The 23,763-nt window shown below is 37.8% G+C and overlaps 2 protein-coding genes across 5 annotated transcripts in view; both read left to right on the top strand.

Annotated features, from left to right (window-relative positions):
* Window positions 1-3,868, top strand: part of galnt13 (polypeptide N-acetylgalactosaminyltransferase 13) — a 40,839-nt gene extending 36,971 nt beyond the window's left edge. For 3 of the 4 annotated variants that reach the window (XM_081603993.1, XM_008403977.3, XM_081603996.1), the window contains one exon: window positions 1,360-1,450. Coding sequence is in view for 1 of the 4 variants with exons in the window: in XM_081603998.1 (XP_081460124.1) it covers window positions 1,360-1,500 (141 nt within the window). In the remaining 3 variants the exon portion in view is untranslated. Of the gene's footprint in view, window positions 1-1,359 lie in introns of all 4 variants that reach the window. The other variant, XM_081603998.1, reaches the window with a different exon arrangement.
* Window positions 3,869-14,383: 10,515 nt separating this feature from the next.
* kcnj3a (potassium inwardly rectifying channel subfamily J member 3a) overlaps window positions 14,384-23,763 on the top strand; it is a 42,381-nt gene continuing 33,001 nt past the window's right edge. Inside the window, exons 1-2 of the mRNA XM_008403978.3 lie at window positions 14,384-15,972; window positions 19,481-19,697. Of these exons, the coding sequence (XP_008402200.2) occupies window positions 15,295-15,972; window positions 19,481-19,697 (895 nt within the window). The 5' untranslated portion in view covers window positions 14,384-15,294. The remainder of the gene's footprint in view (window positions 15,973-19,480; window positions 19,698-23,763) is intronic.

The raw sequence follows: 23,763 nt of genomic DNA, 5'->3' as shown, positions 1-23,763 counted from the left end.
TTTTTCTATCGTTCTGTCGCCTGGCTTCTCTAGCTAACTTGACAGAGCAGCGGAGAGACAGGGGCTGACAGGTGAGAGGGGGACAAACGGCAGGAGAGAAACACAATAATTACACTGATGAAGGAAGGCCCTGTTCTATTCTGGCGCCTCAGTAAAATCACAGCTGTGACAGCGAGCCGGCGCGCACGAATCCAGAAGCTACTTAATGGAATTCAGACGTCATTAATTTTCCAGAGACGTCTTTCATGAAGCAGACCTGTTAATCAGTCATTGTCAACTGATCTCAATCTGACAGATCCTGAAACAACTTGTGTCAAGGCCAATTTATTTTGTAGACAATGCCACGGCTGGGCTGTGATGTATGACGTGGCCTCTGAATTCTCCTTTTTGTTTTGAGGTCAATGTTATCAAAATACACAGGCATAGCCTATTTGTTTGTACTTTTTGGAACGAGGTCTTGCTTTTATACGTTTGTATTTGGCTGTGCTATTGTTAAATAAATATACTAAAAATATATTAACCCCAATCCAATGATTTTAAATACTAGATATTGTAAAGGCAATACACCCTTGAACCTATTCACATGTTTATCATGTTGCATCTATAATATTCAGTGTGTTTCTATTATTTACATGGGAATTTTATGTGATAGATGCCTACAGTGTAGTATAGAATTATACAGTGGAAGGAAAATTATGTGTATTTTAAAAATACTAAAAATCTTAAAAGTGTGGGGTTTTTTTTCAATTAATTTTTCTTGGATGCTCTCAAATAAAATCCAGTGGACTATTCCATTTCTACAGATGAAAAGAGCATTGTGCAAATGCAAATGTACCATCTAATTGAGAATCTGTGGCAAGATCTCAAAATTGATATTCACAAACACACTCCATCCAATCTGACTGAGTTTGAGCTGTTTTTGCAACAAAGAATATTAAGAAGATTTAGTCTCTGGATGAGCAAAGCTGGTAGCAAAGGATTTGCATCTAAAATTGCACTGATTCCTGGTTCTACCAACAATCCAGGGTGCCTGAAAAGAAATGCAGTTTTCAGTCTCTATAAAATACTTCAGCTTTTGTGTTTTGTAATGTGACAAATTATTTTTGAAGCTCCATACGAAAAGAAACTTCACCGGGTGTATTTTGGGTTTTCTGCCTTTCACGCTAAATGGAAACAACCATCGATTCCTCCTACAGGAGCCTCGGTTTCTATGACCGAAATGCGCGTTCTGACTTTCAAAAGCATTCCTCTCACCTTTTTCCGCCTAAATGGGTTTGTGTTTACAGTTAAAAAAAAATTACAGTTGGAAGGAATTTGTCCAGCCACAGCGGTAATCACCTGTGTTTGCTCTCTTCTCAGCAACTGACGCTGCTCCACGTGAATAGCAACCAGTGCTTGGACATGCCGTCCGAGGAGGACAAGATGGTCCCCACCCTGAGAGACTGCAGCGGCAGCCGCTCCCAGCAGTGGCTGCTCCGTAACATGACCCTGAGCATCTGATCCTTCACCTCGGCATTCCCTCCTCCTCCTCCTCCTTTTCCTTACCCGACTGGTGAGGGTGCCATTCACACCCTCACCAGGTGGCTGTTAACACACAACATATGCTTCCTCCTGTAGCTGCCTGGCCACCAGTCGCAGAGACGCAGCAGAGGATTAGCTTCCTCTATGGATTCGTATCCTGTTGAGGCGGGGCCTCAGGTTTATGCACGGCAGCACCTGCCTTTCCGACCACACAATGAGGCGTAGCTCTAGGCTGCGTCCAGGCTGGGAGGACCATGCATGGGGTCTGAGCATGAAGAACACGCATTTGCTTGTAAAAAAAAAAAAAACTTCTCTGCTGGAGGTCAAACGCGTAAACAGAAGAGTTGGTAAAATATTGAAATCTCCAAACATGCTCGGCAATGTTAGCGAGTTCATCAGATTTATCAGCACAGCTGGTTCGCTGCTCATCTATATTTATCATCGCTATCTGCTTTGCTCAGATAAAAAAATAAATAGGTTTACCCTAGGATTTCTAAGATGAATTCAGTTAGAAAGTGTGGTCACAAAGCATGAGGTAACATTTTATTTCTGCTCACCTTGGCTTTATAATAAAACAGGAGCTAGTGGTTGCATTTATCACTTTTCTCAAAAACAAAGAGGCATATATTTTGGGAGCTGTGGGTGTTTCCCATCACAGCAGCTGCTGCCATCAGAGGGTCAGCATCAACTCTGTGGGAGGCATGCTGTCAAACTGCTGTACAACATACCCTCTCTGACACTGATGCAATTTATTTTTTCATTTTTTTTGCTCCCCTCTTGTTTGACAGGACACTGCTGTAAACTTTGTGCTCATTTCAGAAGGGGCATCATGCAGAGCTAACAAGCTTCGTGTCAGAAACTGGAGACCCATGATCACATGTTGACACCTGAATTTGTAGCCATGAAATACATTATGCATCATAAAAAACAGCGAGTGAAGGCACAATTGTGCCCCTTGTTAAATCATTAAATAAATGTGAATGACCAGATTTTTGGGGTTCAATTTTCTTATTGCAGATGCCTGTCAGACCAATAGAAAACGCTTTACAGACCACAAGCATATGCTTATAAAATAAAGTTTAAAACAAAACTTCATGCCATTTGTAGGTTTAATGTAATGGTACTTATCTGCTTTGAAAAACAATAAGATGCCAATTGAGATTTAGTTATGCTTTATACTTACAACAATTTATGGTTTTCTGGCTCTAAAATGTATTTGCCTTTTAAGATTCTCACTCCAAAGCAGACCCTGTAAATTTGACCATAACTCTAACTAAGGTCATTTATGGCCTAAATTGGGTACCAATCAAGCACCACGATCAGCAGCGCTCTAGTAAAAAAAGTCTGTTTCAAGGAACAAAAATTCATTTTCGTTTCCGTTGACACGCTTGCAATGCCATACTGTTGTAGCTCAAAACTGATTTAATTGGGTCTTTTGTCGTGTAAAAAGAAGGTACAATTTTTGTTCTTTAAAATACCTCAAATATTTTCTCTTGCTTTTGTGTTGATTATGAAGGATGTCAAGCTTTGTATGAAAAAAATGCCCGTATTTTTTTTTTATATATGTATTATTGTTGTAGGAATTGAAAGAATTGTTTTGAAGCATTTTTTTAATTAATAGGAGAAAGTGAAATGGGATCATAGTTCTTTCCTAAAACCAGGAATGTTGACTGGAATGTTTTTAAAGGATTTCTCTCATTGTCAGAAGGGAGATGAAGAAACCAAACTGTCCTGGAGCAGGGTTGTATAATATGTGCCTTCAGACACATAGCTTGTTGTTCAAACGTCTTTCTGTTGCCATGTTGTCACAGATAAAATCAGAAGCGCATTCATATATGAAAAAAAAACCCAGCCATATCTCGAACAGGTTCACGGACGCATTCATTTCTTTCACTTCAGCAGGCATCTGCTACAGTGTCATATTCATCTGATGCCCATAGAAATGTGAGAGGGACTTTTGATTGCACCGCTGTGCTGGATTACGAAAACGGATGTTGTACATAAGGCTGTGAACTTGTTTGTATCACTGTTGATGTTGTAAATAAAGAACCGGTTATTTTTCTATGATCTTGTAAGTTTGAACACCCATCTGTTTAAAAGGTGATTGAAAGATTTTGAAAAAGAAAAAAAAAACAGGTACTGAAATACTGGTTTTGGAATATCGGTTTCATAATTAGGCTGTGTTTTGATACAGTGTCTTGCAAAAGATCAAAGCACATTTATGTGTTGGATTGCCTAATCCTAAATTTGGTTGAGGGCCTGTACTGAGAAAATTAATGTTCACAGATTATATTGATCAACTTTGACTGTATTTGAGCAAATTTGCAAAAAAAAAAAAAAAACAGAATTAGAATTTATATGTGCATATTAGGTGTAGATGTAAACAAAAAGACTTGCAGCTTTAAGATATGAAGTTAGAGACGATAGATGGATCGATGCGCCATGTGAAGCTTGGAAAAAAAAGTTAATGTTAATACTTTTGCAAGACACTATAACTACCCCAAAGATAAATCTTAAATTACTTTAAGGACCTCAGGTAAGAACACAGGAGGAAGTAACTGTTGTAGCTACTTGAAATCTTCACAGAATCCTTACTTGGCATTCAGAGTACGTTTTGATCACCTCTTTTGTATTACATGTTAATCGACTGTCTTTCCGATAAAGTGCACAGAGTAACACAGAAATGTAATGTTTGTTTCATTATGCAGACTGCAAAGTGATAACTGTATGTTTTGCCTTTGTTTTTGTTAAAATTAAAAATGTGAATACAACATTTTCCTTAAGTTCTCTGAATTTACAGTGGGCTTTGGAGACCCCTGCACATCTCATCGCCAGGCTTCATGTGGTGTCTTTGGTAAATTTTGGACCGTATTTTACAATAAAAGAAAGGAGTAGTTTGCGATGGATGTTACATTCTCCTTTTGTCCAGTGTGTATAAGGAGCTTGTGGTTGTCAGCTAACGAAAGAACTCCTGACATGACTCATTCTTCTGTGCACGTTTTAGCTAAAAAGGCTTGACCTTTCAGAGGACTCTTGCTTTGTTAAACTCTGAAAGGGGGGGGAAATTACTCTCCCTGAACAGGGCTGAGAAAAGAGGCAGAGTGGGCACTGAGCGGTTTGAATATTGCAGAGCTCATCATTATTTTAAAGAGCCTGTATTATTCTTTTGTTCCACCTTTACACTCATCGTGCCGTAAAGCCGTTTGTGCTTGTATTAGGTCAGCACATTTACGTTACAGAAGTTCACAAAACAAAAAAGACATTTGGACTGTTTGGTAACAATAATATTGAAGGTCCCCCCCCCACCCCCAAATGCGTAATCTGTAGTCAGTTGCTTCTTGCTCGACATAACTCTGCCAATAGGAGACAGATGTGTTGAACATATGCCTAGTAGCTTGTTTACTTCAAGTGAACAATGTCAGGTTTTGGTCACAAGTTGTGGTGGTTCTCAAAAGTGTAAAAATCTCTTAAAACGTCAGGGTTTTGTGATCTATAAAAAATGAGACGTAGATGAATCATCTGAAAACGTTGTCCTTGTAACATTGATGAAACATAATTCTGAGTTTACACCTCCTTTTAATTCGAGGGAAAGCGGATTTTTATAACATTTGATTATTTACATGCTTTAACCAAAGCTACTCATTGGTTTGTAAGAAATTTTAAATAAAGGTTGCCAGTAATTCTTCACTTCCCATGATCTGAACAAAGCTGCCCATCAGGAGGAGGGTACTTGACTTTTCCTGACAGATGATGAAGTCATGAACAACTTTAAGTATCAGGCCAAATCTATGCAGGCCCTTCTTTGCAAGAGATTGTAACAAAATCTTCCACCTTGCCAAAAAGATGTTCATTTCTGTCTACAGGAGTTTCTGAAAGGAAAGGAAAAAAAGAGCAACAGACAAGATAAAATCATGATGTAACTGAGGATGTGACCTTAACATTCATCTTTATAACACCAACAGTGCAGCATTGACCCATGCATCACACCAGGTGGCTTTAACACCAGAAATCTCCCCTCAGACCCGCAGGGGGGATTTCTGCAGTCAGCTGCTTGCTCTGGATTTTATTCAGAGCTTCAGAGTAAAATTGGACAATACCAATGCACACTAAAGTTTCTGTTCAGAAAGAAACTGTTTGAATATAAAAGGGAGATAGATTTTTTCTATGCCATTTACATCTTTAATCATTCCCCTTTTTTGCATGTTCAATGATATTCAGTGAACCTCTCCAAGGTGATCTCAGTAAAGCCATTAACGGCTCCTGAAGAGTTGACAACACACCAGTGATCCACCACTTTCTCAGCAGGGACCCTTTGGGGTCCGACTGAGGTTTCAGACACTCTCACACCTGTTGGAGACCAAACACAGGCTCGTTAACCGGTCCTGTGAGGATAAGATACTGTGGTATTGTGGCCAGGCCAAAGGAGTGCATTAAGGGGTGCGATGGCTTTGAATACCAGTCCTAATGGAAGCCTTATCAGTGGCTGGCTGAGGGACACTTTGGCTCTTGAAGGCAGAGCGTGCTCAAGGCCGCATAATTCCCAGTTATTGAAAGCATGGAGTCATTGAAGTTCAGGAAATATAAAAGCATGAATGTGTATAGAGACCATTGTGTTTTGCTTCCCCCCCCCCCAAAATCTCTCATTTTGCACAGGTGAGACACTGTTATCTCTAGTCCTTTCTCTCCAAGCTTATTGTCAGCTGAGAAACTATAGGACTATGTCTAAGTTCTACAAAATGCAGAATCATTCTCCTTCCCTGTTTGTCATTTTTCATGCTACTAAAATAGCAAATCTACACACGTAGCACACCAAAAAAAAAAGTTATATCAGGACACAATAACAGGATACTGAAAGTTCCAGTTTGTCAAACATGTTACGTAAAACTGTGGAGCATAATTGTGGCTGTGAAGAACAAGATGTCAAGGATTTTAAAATTTTTTTGTCAGGAGAACTATTTCTGTTACAAAGCAGGCTTCAGGAGTGACTGAATGGGTCAGAGGTTAAACTTGACAAGATACATTCAGCACGTGGCTATGCGGCAGCGACAAGACAATGCTGCAGGAGTTGTATTTTTTAACTGTCTGTGGCATCCATCATTGGACTTTATATTAAAAGCAGAGGCAGAATGGCACCAGTCTGAGATGGAAAAGTAAATTCTGAAAAAACAGTGTTATTTTAAAACAGAGGCAAATTAATTTAAAGATTTACATTTGAAACTCGTGAAAAACGCTGACAGGTCACTAACCATAACCCTAAAACAGCAGTCACAGTGCTGTTTGCTAGTCCATTTGCTAATGTAGATCGTTATCATTAACTCTAAGATTTCCAAAGGTCTGCCACCATCTCTAAATCTCCATGACAGACATGATTTGAAAGTACAAGAGGGTAAAAAATGTTTCTGTTATCTGCTGAAAGTCTCACTCGCAGCATGATGAAGCCAGAATTTTCTTGCTTTTTAAATTGCTCTTTATATTTCTGTGATCATGCCTTTTCTGCATCAGTGGGCCTTGACTCCCCATGACCTAGTTGTCAATTTAACACTTTCCCTTTCTTGAAGGTACTGACAGTTGCAGACTGGGAACCCTCCCCAAGAGCTACAGTTAAGAAGTTGTTCTGACCCCGTTGTCAAATTTTGATTGTGTTTTTTACTCCGTTTATAATGAAGTGGACTGCGTACATCTTGATCTGAATAGAACTACACGTCTGGACTGAATTGGAATTGGAAAAAAAAAAAAAAAAAAGAAAATATATGTATGTATATATATATATATATATACATACATATATTTTCTTTCTTTTTTTTTTTTTTTTTTGGTTAGAGCCGAGGAGAAAGTCGGGAGATAATCAAACCTTTTAACGTGTTTCTTCTCTTCTACTCAAGACCATAAGAGAAATCCTGCACTTTAATTGTTGAGGGGACCTGAGGTTCCAAAGCGCCAGCATTGAAAAGCAGCTTTAATTAGACATGGTATCAGGACAGTATCTCCAATGCGGTCAGGTCCACAGCCACAGGAGGCACACAAACACCCCCACACACGGACAAAAATGCACAGCACCTGTCTGTTTACGTGCAAAGCCAGCCCGGAGATTTAACTGAGATATATCAGATGTATGTTCATGGTCTCTTGGGTATTTTTTCTTGTTATTGATTTTCAGGGAGGAAGTGGCTCTAAGTAGCATCTCCTGTGTGATAATCTTCTTTTTGTGACAAAAGCAGCGATTAGAAGGAGAAGTCCTGCTGCTTTCAGCAGTAATTGTGCACTAATCAATCATCAATCTTCAGAAGCTGCTCTACAAAACACTCCAGGTCAGCTGCTATTTTTGACTTGTAGAGCCTCTAATAGGATCTTTCTTGAACTGGAAAAAAAAAGAAAAAAAAAAGAAATATGATATCACAACATAATGCTCCAAATTAACGACTGAGTTTATTGTTCTGAATGATAGGGAAGTATAGCTGATAGCTATACGTTTCTAAGACACACCATTGTCATTTTCCGTCCTAATTAGCTGTAATTTGAGTTGATTACCACAAGATGTTGACAATTACATTCATCACTTGAAAGCTGCATATTTCGACCCAGTTTAAATCTGATCTGCCCTATCATCCACATGCTTTTTTTCCTTTTCACATCACAAAGGAGAGCCCTTTGGGTCTGCTGATCATTTCTCAGATCTTGTTTAGGGGAAAAAGGGAAACTCACACCATGTGTTTTTAATGTGAACAGAATTGTTTGAAAAAATACAAAAATCGATATACCAGCTGTAAAATGAGAATACAGAGAATTTTTAGCGAGGAAGCCACACATTTGCAGGGAGGCCGTAGAGGAGCAAATCAATCGAAGTCGAGATCAAAGCTGAGGCTGTTTTTTTTTTTTTGTTCTTCCTGCTCCATCTCTGATTGCCAAGATTATTGGGGAAGATGAGAAATTAGATCAGATTGTCTGATCTTCGTGGAGAAATACCTCAAGTGCTGTTTTAGTTGATTTGGAGAAGGGGTCAAAAGCATCTAGTGTCCCACATCGGTCTGATTGGATTAATAAATCAATCCCATCTCCTCCCGCCCTTCGAGTTTTAACTAGGCTATTTTTAAGAACTGGGTTACAGAAGATCATCAAAAGGCCTCTGATCAGTTGACACACATTTTATTTAGTGATGCAGAAAGGGGCTTCTGTGCGCATTTCATCAGAGGTAGAACACCAAGAAAAGAAAACAATAATTTTTTTTGACGTGGCCTTGTATTGTTATCTGTGCATAACCCTGATCTCCATCCTCATGTTTCTGATCTCCATCCTCATGTTGAAGCAGAGAGGTGGGGGCATCATGCTGTGGTCATACCTTTATAACCACAGCATGAAAGAAAACGATTATGCTCAACTTCCAGCTGACATTCATCCTAATCATACAACCAGTGCTACAATTGAAGGGTTTTGATGAAAAGCATGTCCTTGTGTTAGAATAGTCCAGTCAAAGTCTAGAGTAGACCTAAATCCAACTGAAAACTTTGTAAGACTATAAGAACAGTGTTTGCACACATTCTACGACTGAGTGCGCATCAGATTTGATCCTTTTAAGAAACGGGTTGCAGAGGATCATCAAAGCTTTTTAAAATGATGCAGGAAACGGTATGTTAGCTATGTCCGAAGATGTGTTATAAAATAGGAAGTTCCACTTTCTGAAATTGTCTGTTCTGCAAAATGTTCTGCACTAAAAAAAACCCACAAAAAAACCCTCCCAATTATAGATGAGAACTAATCTGCATATTTTCCAATTTGGTGCACAGTGTTGTACATCAGCTACCTTCTCGTGTGTGACAAGAACAAGCCTGGACCTTAACCTCTCTCTTGTTCGGGGCTGTCACTGACAAAGCCTGTGCGCCCTGCGGGATTAAAGGAGTGCTGCTGTTGGATAGTGATTCAAACAAAGCTTTCGACGGACTCTTTGTTGGTGGTCATATCTTGGTTTGTGCACAATGCCTTGTATTTTTGCTGACATCTCTGTGGCTATGGGTGATACTAAGCTGAACATGGTTGGTCTAATATGTAATCTAATGGGTACAATATTAGTCGATTCTCTGTAATCGTGTCTGCCTGTTTAAACATAATTGTGAGGGTCTGCATTCTCATAGTCCATGTGTTAGGTTCAAATCTGAGCTACTGGTGACAAGCAACTTCATTATGTTAGATTTACTCAGAACTTGCTAACGAAATTACACTTTTTGCTTGCAATTGTTTGTTTTTGACAGTAAACCATAATGAACTTTGTAATTTTATAAGAAAAATACAAAGTTATACTAGATGAACTTAAGTACCTTTTATACTTATTCAAATGAAGCTTCTGTATACACGCACACACACACGCACCCCCCCCCCCCCCACACACACCCACACACGCACACACATGCACAAACACACACCCACACCCCCCCACACACACACACACACACACACATACACACATGCATACAGAAAAATTAGATGTTGTGCATTAAAAAAAAAACTCCCAATAAAACAATTCTGCTGCTCCCATGTCAAAGCATGGGAGCAGCAGATCCCAGGCTAAAGAAGCATAGGGTGAGATGTAGAGCACCGATGAGACCCTGACCCAGCCTATTCATTATCTCCCACACTGCAGGTCAGACCCAGAACCGAGTCCCCAGCAGAAAAACTGGGAGACCACTTAGAAGGACCAGGACAGAGAGGGCTGATGACCTGCCCTGTTTGTGTGACATCAGCAGTGCACCAGCTTGCCTAATTTTAATAAATTTATTTATACCTTCTAGGACAAAGTAAATATTTATCACTAACTACACATTGCAGACAGCACCGGCCTCTGAAAATCCTACACTTTTTTGCCACAGGTGTTCTCTATGCAAATTTACATGAATGTGGTTAGTCTTTTCTCTAAATACAGGCACATAGACTTATGTAATATTTGGCAAGCTGTGTCATTACAAAAGGTGTATTTGACTTGCAGCATCATGTGAGGTTCAAATCTTCCTTCGTAAGAGCTCTGTAAATGATACAGAGACTCTGCTCTGGTAATGGCGGGTGGAAGCAGAAGCTTTGGTGAATCCGTCCTGAGAGTGTTTGTGCCTGACTGGCTTGCCGTCAGTGCAGCTCTGCCTCCTCTCATGCATCAAGCACATTATAACAACAATGCAATGACAGCTCCTCAGAGTGTTGAACAGCAAATGTTTTACCATGGTGAAAATAAAATACCAACTACCACTTAAAGTTTTCAAACAAATAAATAACATATAATTGGGCTTTGTTTATGCCCAAAAATAAATGGTTTATTTAGTAGCCTTAGTGCATTTGACATTTTTATTTTAATAAATTTAGTGAAACAGAAATGTGAAATAAACATCTGCAAAGTTTAGGATTAGTTTCCATTTGTTTTTCAGAATATTATACTTTTTGCCTTTCTGCTCTTTGGAGTAACTGAATGAAGCAAGAAAGAAGTGTAATTGCCCTTTGTTAGACAGCTGACTAGCAGTGTGCAGCAATAGGTGGACAGTGCTGTTAGTCTACGGTGCCTACAGTCCAAAAAAATAAGTTAATAGTTGATTCTTGAAGTATTAATCAATGAAGTCTCTTTCTGCAAACACGCACGCACGTACGCACGCACGCACGCACGCACGCACGCACGCACACACGCACACAAGGAATACAATCTCTATTCTTTTGGAAATATATGACAAATTATTATAAACACTTGAAGAATCAAGTGTGATGCAAAACATGCTAAACCTGGATAATACTTAAAGTTCAACATTATTGTTAAAAGTACTCAATAAACAGAAAGATATGTCAATTATAAAAATTAATTTTACAAAGGGTTGAAAGAACTCTAAATGACAGAAAAGATATTTTTTTTCTATAATCTGATACAAGTAGGAACGAAGTAGGAATAATATCTAAACTGCAAGTACATTATTATTTTCACATTTTAAAGAATGTTGCCATTTCATTTTCAATAATCTTTAGTTCAAAATAAATAGCTGTCACACAGATAACTTCATTTGAAGAGTTAGGAAACTAAGTGAACAATGAAAATGATTTAGTTTCATATTCTGGTTGGTAAATCACAATAAATACATGGCCTGTAAACATATTTAGATGTTTTTTGTTGTTTTTAATTTTTCAAAAAAAGCAAATAAATGTAACAAGTTCAACATTGTTTTTCCGAAGCGTTTGCTTCGAATGACCCAATAAGGAAATACTTACTGAAGCCAAGTCAATGCATTAAATCATCTGTTTCATGAAGTTTATTGCTTTACTTTTTTTTTTGTCAAAAATTTATGCAGAAAAGAAATTTTGACAAAACATTTTTTAAAAAAGCCTTTTGTCTCTATGACTACATTTAGAAAATACAGCAATTAAAAATGTGTTGCTCATAGTGCTGGTTGGCTGGTTGTTGGACAGTTTGAACTAATAGCCTTGTTTTCACTCTGCAAACATAAAAAATGGGCTCTTTCTCTTAATGAGGGCCAGCATGCAGAGATTAGATGACCCGTGTCCCTCTGCGCTCATTATAAAAGCACAGAGTCTTGCAGAGGCGGGATAGCTAATGCTCACCTGGCAATTATGATGGCCCAGTGACTGATAGGGAAATCATTTCCTGTCTGTTCCCCTCAAGAGGGCTGCATCACAGAGCCGCACAGACAGCGCTCTGAGGCATCTCAACTTCTCACCGTCCTGCCATGCAGTCATTCATTTGGAAACAGTTATGTCAGGCCAAAGCGCTGTTTTTAGAAGCTACCGTTCATACAGTGAGGCTTGCTGGGTTCAGACTAGACAAGAAATGTGATGTGATAAACTGCGGGGAGCTGCAAGTGAATAGGGAGGTAGTTTTTTCTTTTCTTTTCTTTTTTTTTTTTTTTTTGCCTGGAACCAGCCTGACTTAGCAGCATATTGATCCTGGTGAGCTCAGACAGTGGATCCAGCAATGGTTGGAAAATAAACAAGCTGCAGTGGACATAAATTGTTTAAATGAAAGATAACAATGATGAGGTGGACATCATGACAAACAAGAAAAAAGGAAAAAAGAAAAAAAAAGTTTTTAAAGAGGCAGCTGGATGGCCTCTTTGGTGTGCCAAAATCTTATGATTTTGGCACACCAAAATCAAAAGCCACAACAATTTTGAAAGAGTTTTATCATGCTGTCCTGTCTGCATTTTGAGTCTACCATAAAACAATTCATGATAATAATTCAATTAGTAGATGAATAAATTATTGCTTAAAGGAAATTGCTTAAAGGAAATCAATACATAATCTAAACATTTAATCTTCCTTTAATTATTTGAATAAAATATGTAAACATTTAATTTCCTTTCTGTCGGGTGGTGATACACTTAGATGTAGAAAATTGTAACAAAATGTGCTTTGTTTTCTTCCAATTGTACTTTGAATATGCAAATAAGAACTAAATAAATCCACTTTATGACTTAACTGATATAAATACTAGATTTTAATGCAAATTTCCTACTGCACCCATCAGGGGGTTCTCGACAAAGTGTTAATTGTGCTGTTTTCAACCTCTGCACAATGCAGCAAAAAATAAATAGAGAGCAAAAACAAAGAGGAAGAAGAGATAGATCAGCTATTTATTGTAGAGGAGGTGCTGTTTTGTTCCTCCTGTCCTTCTGTGTTTGACACAGTGTGTGAGCCTGGGCAGTGTGGGTGTATTCCTCCGTGGTTACAATCTTGGTAATATGATGAGTAATTCTAGTTGCAGGTTTTTTTGTGCACCTGGGAGCTAATAGTGCCATTATTTAGTGTGTGTGTGTGTGTGTTAAGTGTGAGAAACCCTCCCTGCAGAACATGTGTAGATATATCAGGAAAATAAAGTGAAGTCCCCTCTGGGAGAGTAGCAGGGTCACTGGAGAATGTTAACACAGGTGACCCAGAAGAATAACCTGTAAACAGGTTTCAGTGACTTGTGGAGAAACCTGTTGAATAATGGAAGATCGATAACTCGCACTGGCTCACTGTGGAGGTATTTATTAGGAAAATAAGGAGCTACAGTGACTTTTTTAAAGGAATTCATACTCCAAGTTAGAACTACACCTCAGTATATTTTGGGCAGAGAGGGGAAGACTTAAAGGAGGAGCAAAAACAGTAATCAGCAAAGATAAAACATAATGCACATGCTTTAATCTAAATCATCCCACTGTAGTTTCTGCTGAGTGGTTATCCAGCTGACGAAGATCTCCCATCTGTTGCACATTTTAAATCGATTTTCTTCATTGTTGCCCTGTGATTAGCTCTGGCCAGCCATCCCACCCCATTCAAGAAAAGCATACCCCCCAGCATGATGCTTCTACCACCATGGTTTTATTGTATTAATAGTGCCTTCAGTGTGATGTACAGTGTTAGTTTTTCAATATAATAAGCATTTTGTATGTAGACTAAGCAGTTCAATTAGACTAAATCGTATTTTTCAACATGTTTTATGGACTCCACACTTTTCATATTTGCTTTTCAAAAACTATTTTGTTTTTTATCCCTTCCCTTCCACATTTGCTGCTTTTTTTTATGGTGGTCTAAAAAATTTAATCCTAATAAAACACAGTGACGTTAGGGTTAAATGAAGTAACAAATTGTGGAAAAGCTAAAGGGATGTGCATACTTTTGCAGGGCATTGGAAATTAACGTGTAAAAGATTATCCTTCAAGATAATGTAAAAGATTATTTAAGTAAAAAAATAAAATAAAAATAATTACATATCAAACTGCCAGAGATCTGTTCATTCAGCAATTCTGCTTCAGTGGGATTTTACATGTTTGCTATATATATATATATATATATATATATATAAAACTGTTAAATGAGGCAATCCCTCTCTCTCCCTTCCTCCAAACTGTGTCTCTATGTGGTACCACTAGGCAACCGTGGGCGCATCACTGGATATGCAAAAGTGCGCAGGAGCCGAGCAAAGAAATCGAAGCAAAAGAAAGGGACGAAAGCAGCCAAAAGGAGCATCTGTTGGATCTTTGTATCAGTGGAACAATGAGAAACCCGTCGATGTTCCCATAAGAAGGAAAGGAAAAGCTGCAGGAAAAGAGCCCTGGCGATCGAGCATCCAAAAATGACGACAGCGGGACGGTGATATTATTCTTCTTCCTCTTTTTCTTCTTCTCATCAAGCTCTCTCTATATTTTTTTTTACCCTATGCCTGGAGTTTATCTCATGTGCGCGCAGAGCACAAAGGAAAGGACTGGGAAACCGAATGATCTCCAACGCAGTCGCCAGTGCGCGCAGGGAGGTTTCGTTTAATTGAATCGAATAATTACGCAGAGACGTTTATATTATTTGTGTTTTACAGAGCGCAGGGAGAGAGGGGGGATTTAAGTTTCCAATGAAAACTTACTGCGAGTGCGGCTCCTGAGCAAGTCGGTTAAAGCCTCAGCTTTCAAGGGGGAGAGAGATGAGTGATTCACGACGCAGTAACTGATAAAGCTGTAAAACCTGGACTGCGACTGGCGCGTTTGGATACCTCATCCTTGAGAGTCTCTATTTATTTAATTTTTATTTATTTATTTCTGATGGCTTCTTATCAAGTCATGCATTATTAAGATTTCATGGCTATAGAGAGTAGCAACAGTGCTGTGTGGAGAAAGAGGACAGTAGAAGTCTAACAGGAGGGGTAAAGACATCATACTTTTCCAAACAGGAGACATTGCGCACGGCTGCAGCAACTACCAGACTTTTTTTTTTTTTTTTTTTTTGAAGAACACTGAATCCTTTGGTATTTCTTTCTGTCATCGTAGTATGTCTGCACTTCGAAAGAAATTTGGGGACGATTATCAGGTAGTGACCACCTCCTCCAGCGGGTCCGGATTCAATCAGCCTCCCCCAGAGAAAAAGAAGAAGAGGCAACGCTTTGTGGACAAGAACGGACGTTGCAACGTCCAGCATGGGAACCTGGGCGGTGAGACCAGCAGGTACCTCTCGGACTTGTTCACCACGCTGGTAGACTTGAAATGGCGCTGGAATTTGTTCATCTTCATCCTCACCTACACGGTGGCTTGGCTCTTCATGGCCTCCATGTGGTGGCTCATCGCCTACATCAGAGGAGACCTCAACAAAGCGCACAACGACAAGTACACTCCGTGTGTGGCCAACGTGTACAACTTTCCCTCTGCCTTCCTGTTCTTCATAGAGACCGAGGCCACCATAGGCTACGGCTACAGATACATTACAGACAAATGCCCCGAGGGGATCATTCTGTTTCTGTTCCAGTCCATCCTCGGATCGATCGTCGACGCGTTCCTGATCGGCTGCATGTTCATCAAGATGTCTCAGCCCAAGAAGAGGGCAGAGACGCTGATGTTCAGCGAGCATGCGGCGATCTCCATGCGTGATGGGAAACTCACTCTTATGTTCAGGGTGGGAAACTTGCGTAACAGCCATATGGTCTCTGCACAGATCCGCTGCAAATTGCTCAAAGTAAGTGGTGGTACTTTTATAAGGAGCGACATTTCATAGTTTGCTGCAATCTCACGTCAAACGTTCATGATTTCACAATTAAGAGAAACGAAAGAATGAAAGAACCAGAGGGGGAGGAAATAAAAAGGAAGAAATCGATATAGAATGGCCTAAAGATCCATTCAGGGAAAGTTTTTAGGTCATAAATTTGGATGTACATCTTTCAAATGACAATCATCACTAGCATTGAAAAGTTAACAGTTCAACAATTAAAAGAACAAACAAACAAACAAAAAAACAAAGAAATCTATAGATTCTTTACACATAAATGTTATTTTTGTTCATTTTGATGACTATGGATTACATTTAATGAAAATATATTACAATATTATAGAACCAATGAAAAGTATACTGTACATTAATGGGCCTGGCTTCAAAATCCTCCAATGTTCCACTAGGGCCTGTTGATCTTTTCCTGCTACACTTTTGCCTTCCACTAAACTTCCCATTAGGATACTAGCAATCAACACTTTGTGAACAGCCAGCTTCTTCAGCAATAACCTTTTTGTGTTTCACCCTTTTCATGGAAGGTTTCAGTAGCTGCTGCAGCTGTCAAGTTAGAAGTTGTTTTTCTTTTTTTTTCAAGTTATAACAATCAAAATGAATATACAAGTGCTTTAAATGTATCAAGTATTTTATAAATCTTTTAGATATTAACTTTATTTTTTTAACTGAATTAACTTTAAAAAAAATGATTTATTACAAATTAAAAATCAGAAAAACGATTTCAACAAGTGAAGCTTGTATAGCGTAGCGATAGGTCCACTACATGCATAGCGATGTATTTAAAGTGAGAGTTTGATTATAATGACTCATAGGTAAGGAAAATCCAAAGTCGATACTTGAGCTCATTTCTAAAGAAGCTGGCTTCATAACGGAATGCTTAGTGGATGGAAAAAGTATGGAATAAATGCGTCCAAGTCATAGAATTAACCACAGCCTTAAGGGTTTTTTGTTTTTAAACAAAGCAAAGCCCAGTCAAATGTCTTAGGGAGAGGTTCGAGAATCATAGAGCATAAACTTATACATTCTTTATATTAAGGTGCTCTTGAACCAGAAGCAACAAAAGATGCATTTAGCTGATCAAGGGTGAATAATACCAGATATGATATAATTGATATATGATATAATTAGTGGCTCAAAGGCCTTTTTGGACAATAGTGGAGTTAGGGTCTGGAGTTAGAGTGTAGAGGCACTAAATACATATTTCCTGGAATCCAGAAAGAAGTTGCCACAGCAAGTGAATCAATTTACTCTTTTGTCTGCTGGTAAACTTTATAGAGATGCTGACTTGGCACCTGGCTACACTGCTATTATAGCCAATAACTGTTTTATTGACCATAGTAAGCGTGAATTAAAGCCAACATAAAAAAAGTCCTGCAGTACGAATATTATGTTGCAGGTTTTTTCAAGAATCTAGTCACTGTAAAAGCCCAATCTCCCCCTTTTTTTGTTTTAAAGTTTTGACCGAGTCTGCACTTTCAGCATCTTGCTAGATTATCTCAGAGCTCTTCTGGGAATATGTGGCTGGAGGACCTTCGTTAAATGAAGGGGTACCACACCATTTAAAACTTTAAGGGAAAGTAAATGAGCAACTGAAGTAAAGAGTCACCTGACAGTTTAACTCCAGATGTCTATTGCTTTGTTGGATGTCAATTCAATAGAGACTCACGCTGTGAGCTTAGTGTATCAACAGTCAAAGAACATTTTTCCATTCGCCGCATGTTTCTAATGAGAATCAAGGCGGCATCTGACTTGCAGTTTCTGATCTGCTGCAAAATCCTTGTCACCTCAGAATCTAAAATACAGACATTCCTCAAAACACACAAAAAAAAAACTTTATCAAAGATTAATCAGTTTTTGAAAACAAAAGAGGTTAATGCATTTTTTAATTGAGATTGAGGCACGTGTAAACTGAGATTTAAAGACAGGCTAAACTTGGACTCATTTATTCGTCACTGATTATAAAATGTGTAAAGGAATTATTAGTTGCAATGTGCTGTTAGTGATGGTTTCTCTTATTAGATGATCCCCATGTGTGGATTATCCTAAACAATTCTGTAACTTTATCTTCAATGACTAATATTTGTTACAGTTTCAATAATAGTTGAAAAATATTGTACACTTAGAACATTTCTAGAGGAATTTAGAATACTCTAACTTGGAGTATGTTTAGGCAGTTTAAAACCTTATGTATTTATACTTGTGTTTGTTTAGCACAGAAAGTGAGTTTCAGACAGTATTACCTAATGCGTAAATGACTGAATGTAGTTTTTTCACTGGATATCAAATTCAAGCTCAAATTGATGCTGTGAGTGTATAATCTTCACATTACAAAGCTTCTGTATTTAGTATAAATTGAGATCAGAATATAAAATTATGAGGCTAACAAGTAGATTTAGAGGGACCAAGATCTAAAAGCTGTTTTATTCATTTTTATCCTTACTTACCAGATCCACTTGTCTATTTCTGATGGGACACTTGACATATGCCATTGGCAGGGAAACAGGAGATTATCATCAGGCCCTTCACATTTTTGTTATTGTTGGGAACATCACCACTATGTCTGACCATTCTTAAAAGGTTACCAAAGGTGAATCCCTTCCTCCAACTTGTCACTTTTCCTACAAACCAGCAATATGGTCCTTAAAGCAGTTGAGGACTGGTGGCTTAAAGTGCCTTCAGTTTGATTATCATAGCCTCCTATATCAATTTCCTGTTTAAATATTTATCGACTTCTCTGTAAATTGCACTCCAATACAAACATCGTAAGGGCTAAAAAAGAATACATTTGTGTTAGCATAAGAAGGTAAAAAATTTTTGAGGTTATAGTCATTTTAAGATGGTAAAGATTTTGTCCAGACAGATTGATCAAACCAAAATAACTATGTTTAAACATTTTTCTTTTCAGTCATAACACAACATTTCTGGACCGTGTTGGTTATTACATAGGTACAAAACATCCCAAGCGGGGTACAAAGTGATGGATTGTCAGTGCAAAATGTTATGCAACAAGCTTCATTTTGTATCTGAAAAGTTGGGTGTAAAAATTGTCAATTTTTAATGCGTTTCACAGAGGAGGATCTTTGGTATTGCACCAGTTCACACCTCTATTTTCTGTGTAGTGACTATCAACTTCTCTATGATTAATTGTTGAATGCAAACATGACTTTCATTCAAAGATTAATAAAATAGCTTTTGCATAAAGTGGTTGACTATTTTTGAGATTGGAGGTTTTTTTATATATGCTAGAAGTCCACTCCAGTCTTGGCCCATCTCCGACTTGTCGTGAGCTTTAGCTTTCAGAACCAACTTATTTGGATTTTTTACTAAATCAAGACACTAAGCGAGTTAGGATCTGCACTTGAGATGTTGACCTATTTTATTTCCTTTTATTGCAATTTATGTGAGACAAATCTTTCCTTGTCTTTCTTCATGTTGAACATCTGGTGTTTACGTTCTCCTTCAGTCTCGTCAGACTCCTGAGGGCGAGTTTCTTCCACTGGATCAGCTGGAGCTGGACGTAGGTTTCAGCACTGGGGCTGACCAGCTCTTCCTCGTCTCGCCACTCACGATCTGCCACGTGATCGACACCAAAAGCCCCTTCTACGACCTCTCACAAAGGTCCATGCAAACGGAGCAGTTTGAAATCGTGGTGATACTTGAAGGCATCGTGGAGACCACAGGTAGGCGACAGCATGTTCTACGGTCAGCACTGCTGACAAACAGAGACAGAGATTGTTTCGCTAAATGTTGCTGCACACAGAGGAAGGTTGTGTTTTGTAAATTTTTTTATGTGCTTTTGCAACAAATCTGATTGGTAATATTGAGCCATTTCATGAGTGTTAACTGCTCAAATTCAGCTGGGCAAACTATCGTATTTGATTGATTTTCATTTTTGAGGCAAACATAACAATAAGCAGCTAATAATGAGAGTGATTTTCATCTATTAATAAAGAGGGACAAATTAGTGTTTCAGATTTTAATGGAAAAAATTTACTTTTGAACCCCACAGTGCGATTCTAACCATTTTTTTCCCTTTTATTTTAAATGTGATTTTTCAGGGTTCTGTGCTTGGCTGTGTACAATTTCTTTTTCTCATCAGAAAAAAAAAAATAAATAAAAAATCCATTCCTTGTGTTTGTGCCTGAACACCACTGGCTGCTGTTCTCGGAGGGCACAATCATTTGCTTTTCAGGGTCCCTTTGGAGTTACAGAATTTCATTTCCACGAGACTAGTGATGGCGCGAGTAAAACTCCTCTATACGCTCATTTTAAAATTCAATCGTTTATTTGACACAGTTGATAATAAAGTGGCGCACACGGAGCTCCTTTAGTGTTATAACAGTTGTAACGGACCACTTCAGAGGAAATGCAGCATATGGAGATGTGAGAGGATGGTAATTAGCGAAGCAGGCGCGTCCTAGAGATGCATGATGGGGATGTATTGCAGTTTTATTAAAGTTTTATCCTGGCTGAGTATGATCTGACACATAGCGTGGCCCTGCAGCTCAGGCCATGCAGTATTTATGCTGTATCATTCTGCTGGGACCAGACATATTAGAGAAACTAGGTGTATGTTATTAAATTATACTGCACAGTGTCGTACGTTCAGAGTGGAGTTTTTGATTTATCAAAATGCGTTTAGGTCAGTATTAATTCAGATAGAATAAAGAATTAAAAAAATAAATATGGCTTGAAAAGATATTAAAACATTTTTTTTCCCATGAGCATATTATTGTTACCACTACGCATCATGTCAGGGGTTCATTTGTGGATTTAAACAAAGTTTTATCAAATATTATTCAAAAACTTAACCACTGACCTCTTAATGAGCCACAAATGTTTACTTCTTTATCGGATATTACTGCCATAAATTAGTGTTTTTTTGTGTCATAAATTTAGGGTAATTTACAACTGTTGTCTAAAAACCTTTTCAGTGATATAATCATAACATTTTGGTTATTATTATTTTTATATTATTCACCACTCTCATTTTCTTCATTCTTCAGTCTCACTTTTTTCTATTCTAGTCAAGTTTATTTCTATATTTCACATTCCAGATTAATGTAATTCAAACTGTTTTACATTAGTGTGGCATCATACAGGCATCATTTATAAAACAAGCAATTACTTTTTGCCAAATGTCATCATCAAAATCATCAAGCAGTTACATATCAAGCATGTTGTCTAATGTTTCACTTGCTAGTGATCAAAGGTAAAGAGGTGGTTTTTAAGACTCGATTTAAAGGAACTCAGTGTTTCAGCTGAGGCGAAACAAGAAGAATACCCAAATAAACCATTTTTGTGATTATAATTATTCAAAACAATCCTTTGTGAAAAAGTTATTGACCCCTACACTGCGATGTTTATGGCTCAATCTTTGTGACAACAACTACCACCGAGCAGCTCCAGGAAAGGTTGATAACTGCTCTACGTTCTCACCACTGTGGAGCCCCAAAACGTTAGACAGAACTCAGACCATCTCCAGACTGTCTTTGGTTCTGATCTATTTTTGAATTTCTTTAGATCAGGAAGTGATGTGTTCTTCTTTGAGATCTTTCAGTCTACTTGATATTGTCTGACAGGTTTCATTTATTTTCTTGATTTTACAGCTGGCCCGGGTGTGGCTTGTGACAATTAGACAAAAATATAGTTTATCACTCACAATTGATAATTTAGTTAAGCAGGGCAATTAGTTTCCACAATAAATTGAGGTTCTTTCATACAGCTTTTTTCACGACTGCAAAGGGCATCACTACTGATGACAGAGCTAAAAAGTTGGAGTTTTGTATAATCATAAAGTTGTGTATAATCATAAGTGCTTCTGAAGTGTAAAAGTGATTGATTTATTAAAGTACTTTTTATGGCATGTGTAATGTTTATTATAATATTGTAATGTTGTATGTATTCCTAGTGTAAAAAAAAAAAGAAAATGAGGTTCCATTTGAGAAATATATTTATAGTAAAACTTAATTTAATATCAATGATTAAAGTGATATTTAAATACACCTTTGGTTTAGAATATCATGAAATCTGTAATTGTGGAATTGGTGATTTAATTCAGATTTAATGATTCATGGGCCTGAAAAAAGTAAGAGACAAGGGTTTCAACCTGTTTTGAATGACCCTTGGAGAAAATCTCCAGGAATGTGAATAGTGTAATTAGCACATATTTTTAAATAATAGGTCTTTATTGTCATAGATGTATGTGCTCTCATGTCTTTTCTCCCAAAAAAAAAACAAAACATCTGAACTTCAGAGCAGCTGCAGTCGTGTGAAAGTTGGTGGAAATGCTGATGTAGAAACAATCTATAGTTAAAAATTGATGTACAGTGAAAGTCTGAATCCTTCGTCGCTCTCATTTCTGGCCAATGTAACTCTGTTTCCATGGCAACCTCTCCTTGAGTATTCAGGATTGCAGCGATGCACTAAACTTAGATATTTTTTTTTGTTTCTATGGTATAGGAATCATTACACAGTTTCAGTAATGAATAAGGCAAATGTGCGATGCTGAATATGAAATAAGTTCGCTGCCTCAACAATGTCGCCTGTTATTTGTGATGATCCTGTCTGAATTATGAAAAGCACTCAGAGGCAGTGCTGGGCCATTAAAAGCTCACCAAAACAGGTGATACAGCAGAGAAAGAATGAGATAAAGCATTTATGAACCCTGCTTTCTGTCTACAAGAAGAAAAAAAAAAGAAAAGCTGTGCAACTAACAGTGTCACTTGTTGAAAAAAATGAGCTAAAATACTTTTATGTAGCAGAGTTTCACCATCGCTTTCTACTGGATGCCAAATGAGAAAATATTTACATTGTGACATGGGAACCTTTTCTCCTGGAGACTGCAAAGAGTAATAATTATGACTCTTTCTTTCTCTTTGCACACAACAAAACATAGGAGAATGAAAGAACTCTTGAGTTGTCACGCTATGAATAAAAGTCAGAGGAGAACATAATCTCACCTCACCTCCATGATCACCAGTGTGTGCTACATTTTCCAAATGAGACCTGACAGATCATATCTTCACCTAAAATAACAGCACCTGCAGCTTTGTGACAGACGTGCAAATGTTATAACAGGAACATAAAAGGCAGGCCCTGAGTCAATGTTAACTCAAAAAGATGTTGGAGAGTAAATTATATTAGTAGGATCCAACAATTTCAATCTTTACAGTTAAGTGTTACGAATTTGTAAACTGAATTACCTTTAAAGTTACACATGGTTATTGGGACAATAAAAATGTAGATGCAGCATCTTGCTTTTTTGGGGCTTTTTAGAAAGACATATGACATCTGTTACAAAAAATCTTTTTTGTTGGCAATCTGTTTTTCTTTTTTATAGTTACCATCCCTGTAAAAAAAATAAAAAATAGGAGCAAGCAAAGTTTGCATATTTAGAATTTTTGTCATTATTTTTCATTAATTTTAACAGTTCAAGCCAAAATTCGACAAATTCCTTGTGCATCTAGATTTATTCTAATAGGATATGGAAGAGGCATCTCCAAAAAGAGAATAATACAATGTTAATGTAAAAAAAAAAAGAAAAGAAAAGAAGTATATGAATACATGAATAGTTTTGGACTAAAGTCGTAGCTCATGGTGGTGTTTTTTTGTCATGTGTTATGGATTACGTTCTCATGGAGTCTTATCTGTATTCAGTCTGCTCCTCTTCTGCTTGCTGCAAAGTTTACTTTTTAATCATAAGAGACTACCTAATGTTTATTAGCTTTTGTTTGGATAGTAGCT

Source organism: Poecilia reticulata, chromosome 2 (assembly GCF_904066995.2).
Source record: "Poecilia reticulata chromosome 2, P_reticulata-male-v2, whole genome shotgun sequence".
NCBI classification, from domain to species: Eukaryota; Metazoa; Chordata; class Actinopteri; order Cyprinodontiformes; family Poeciliidae; genus Poecilia; species Poecilia reticulata.
This window is presented reverse-complemented; position numbering and strand designations above follow the sequence as displayed.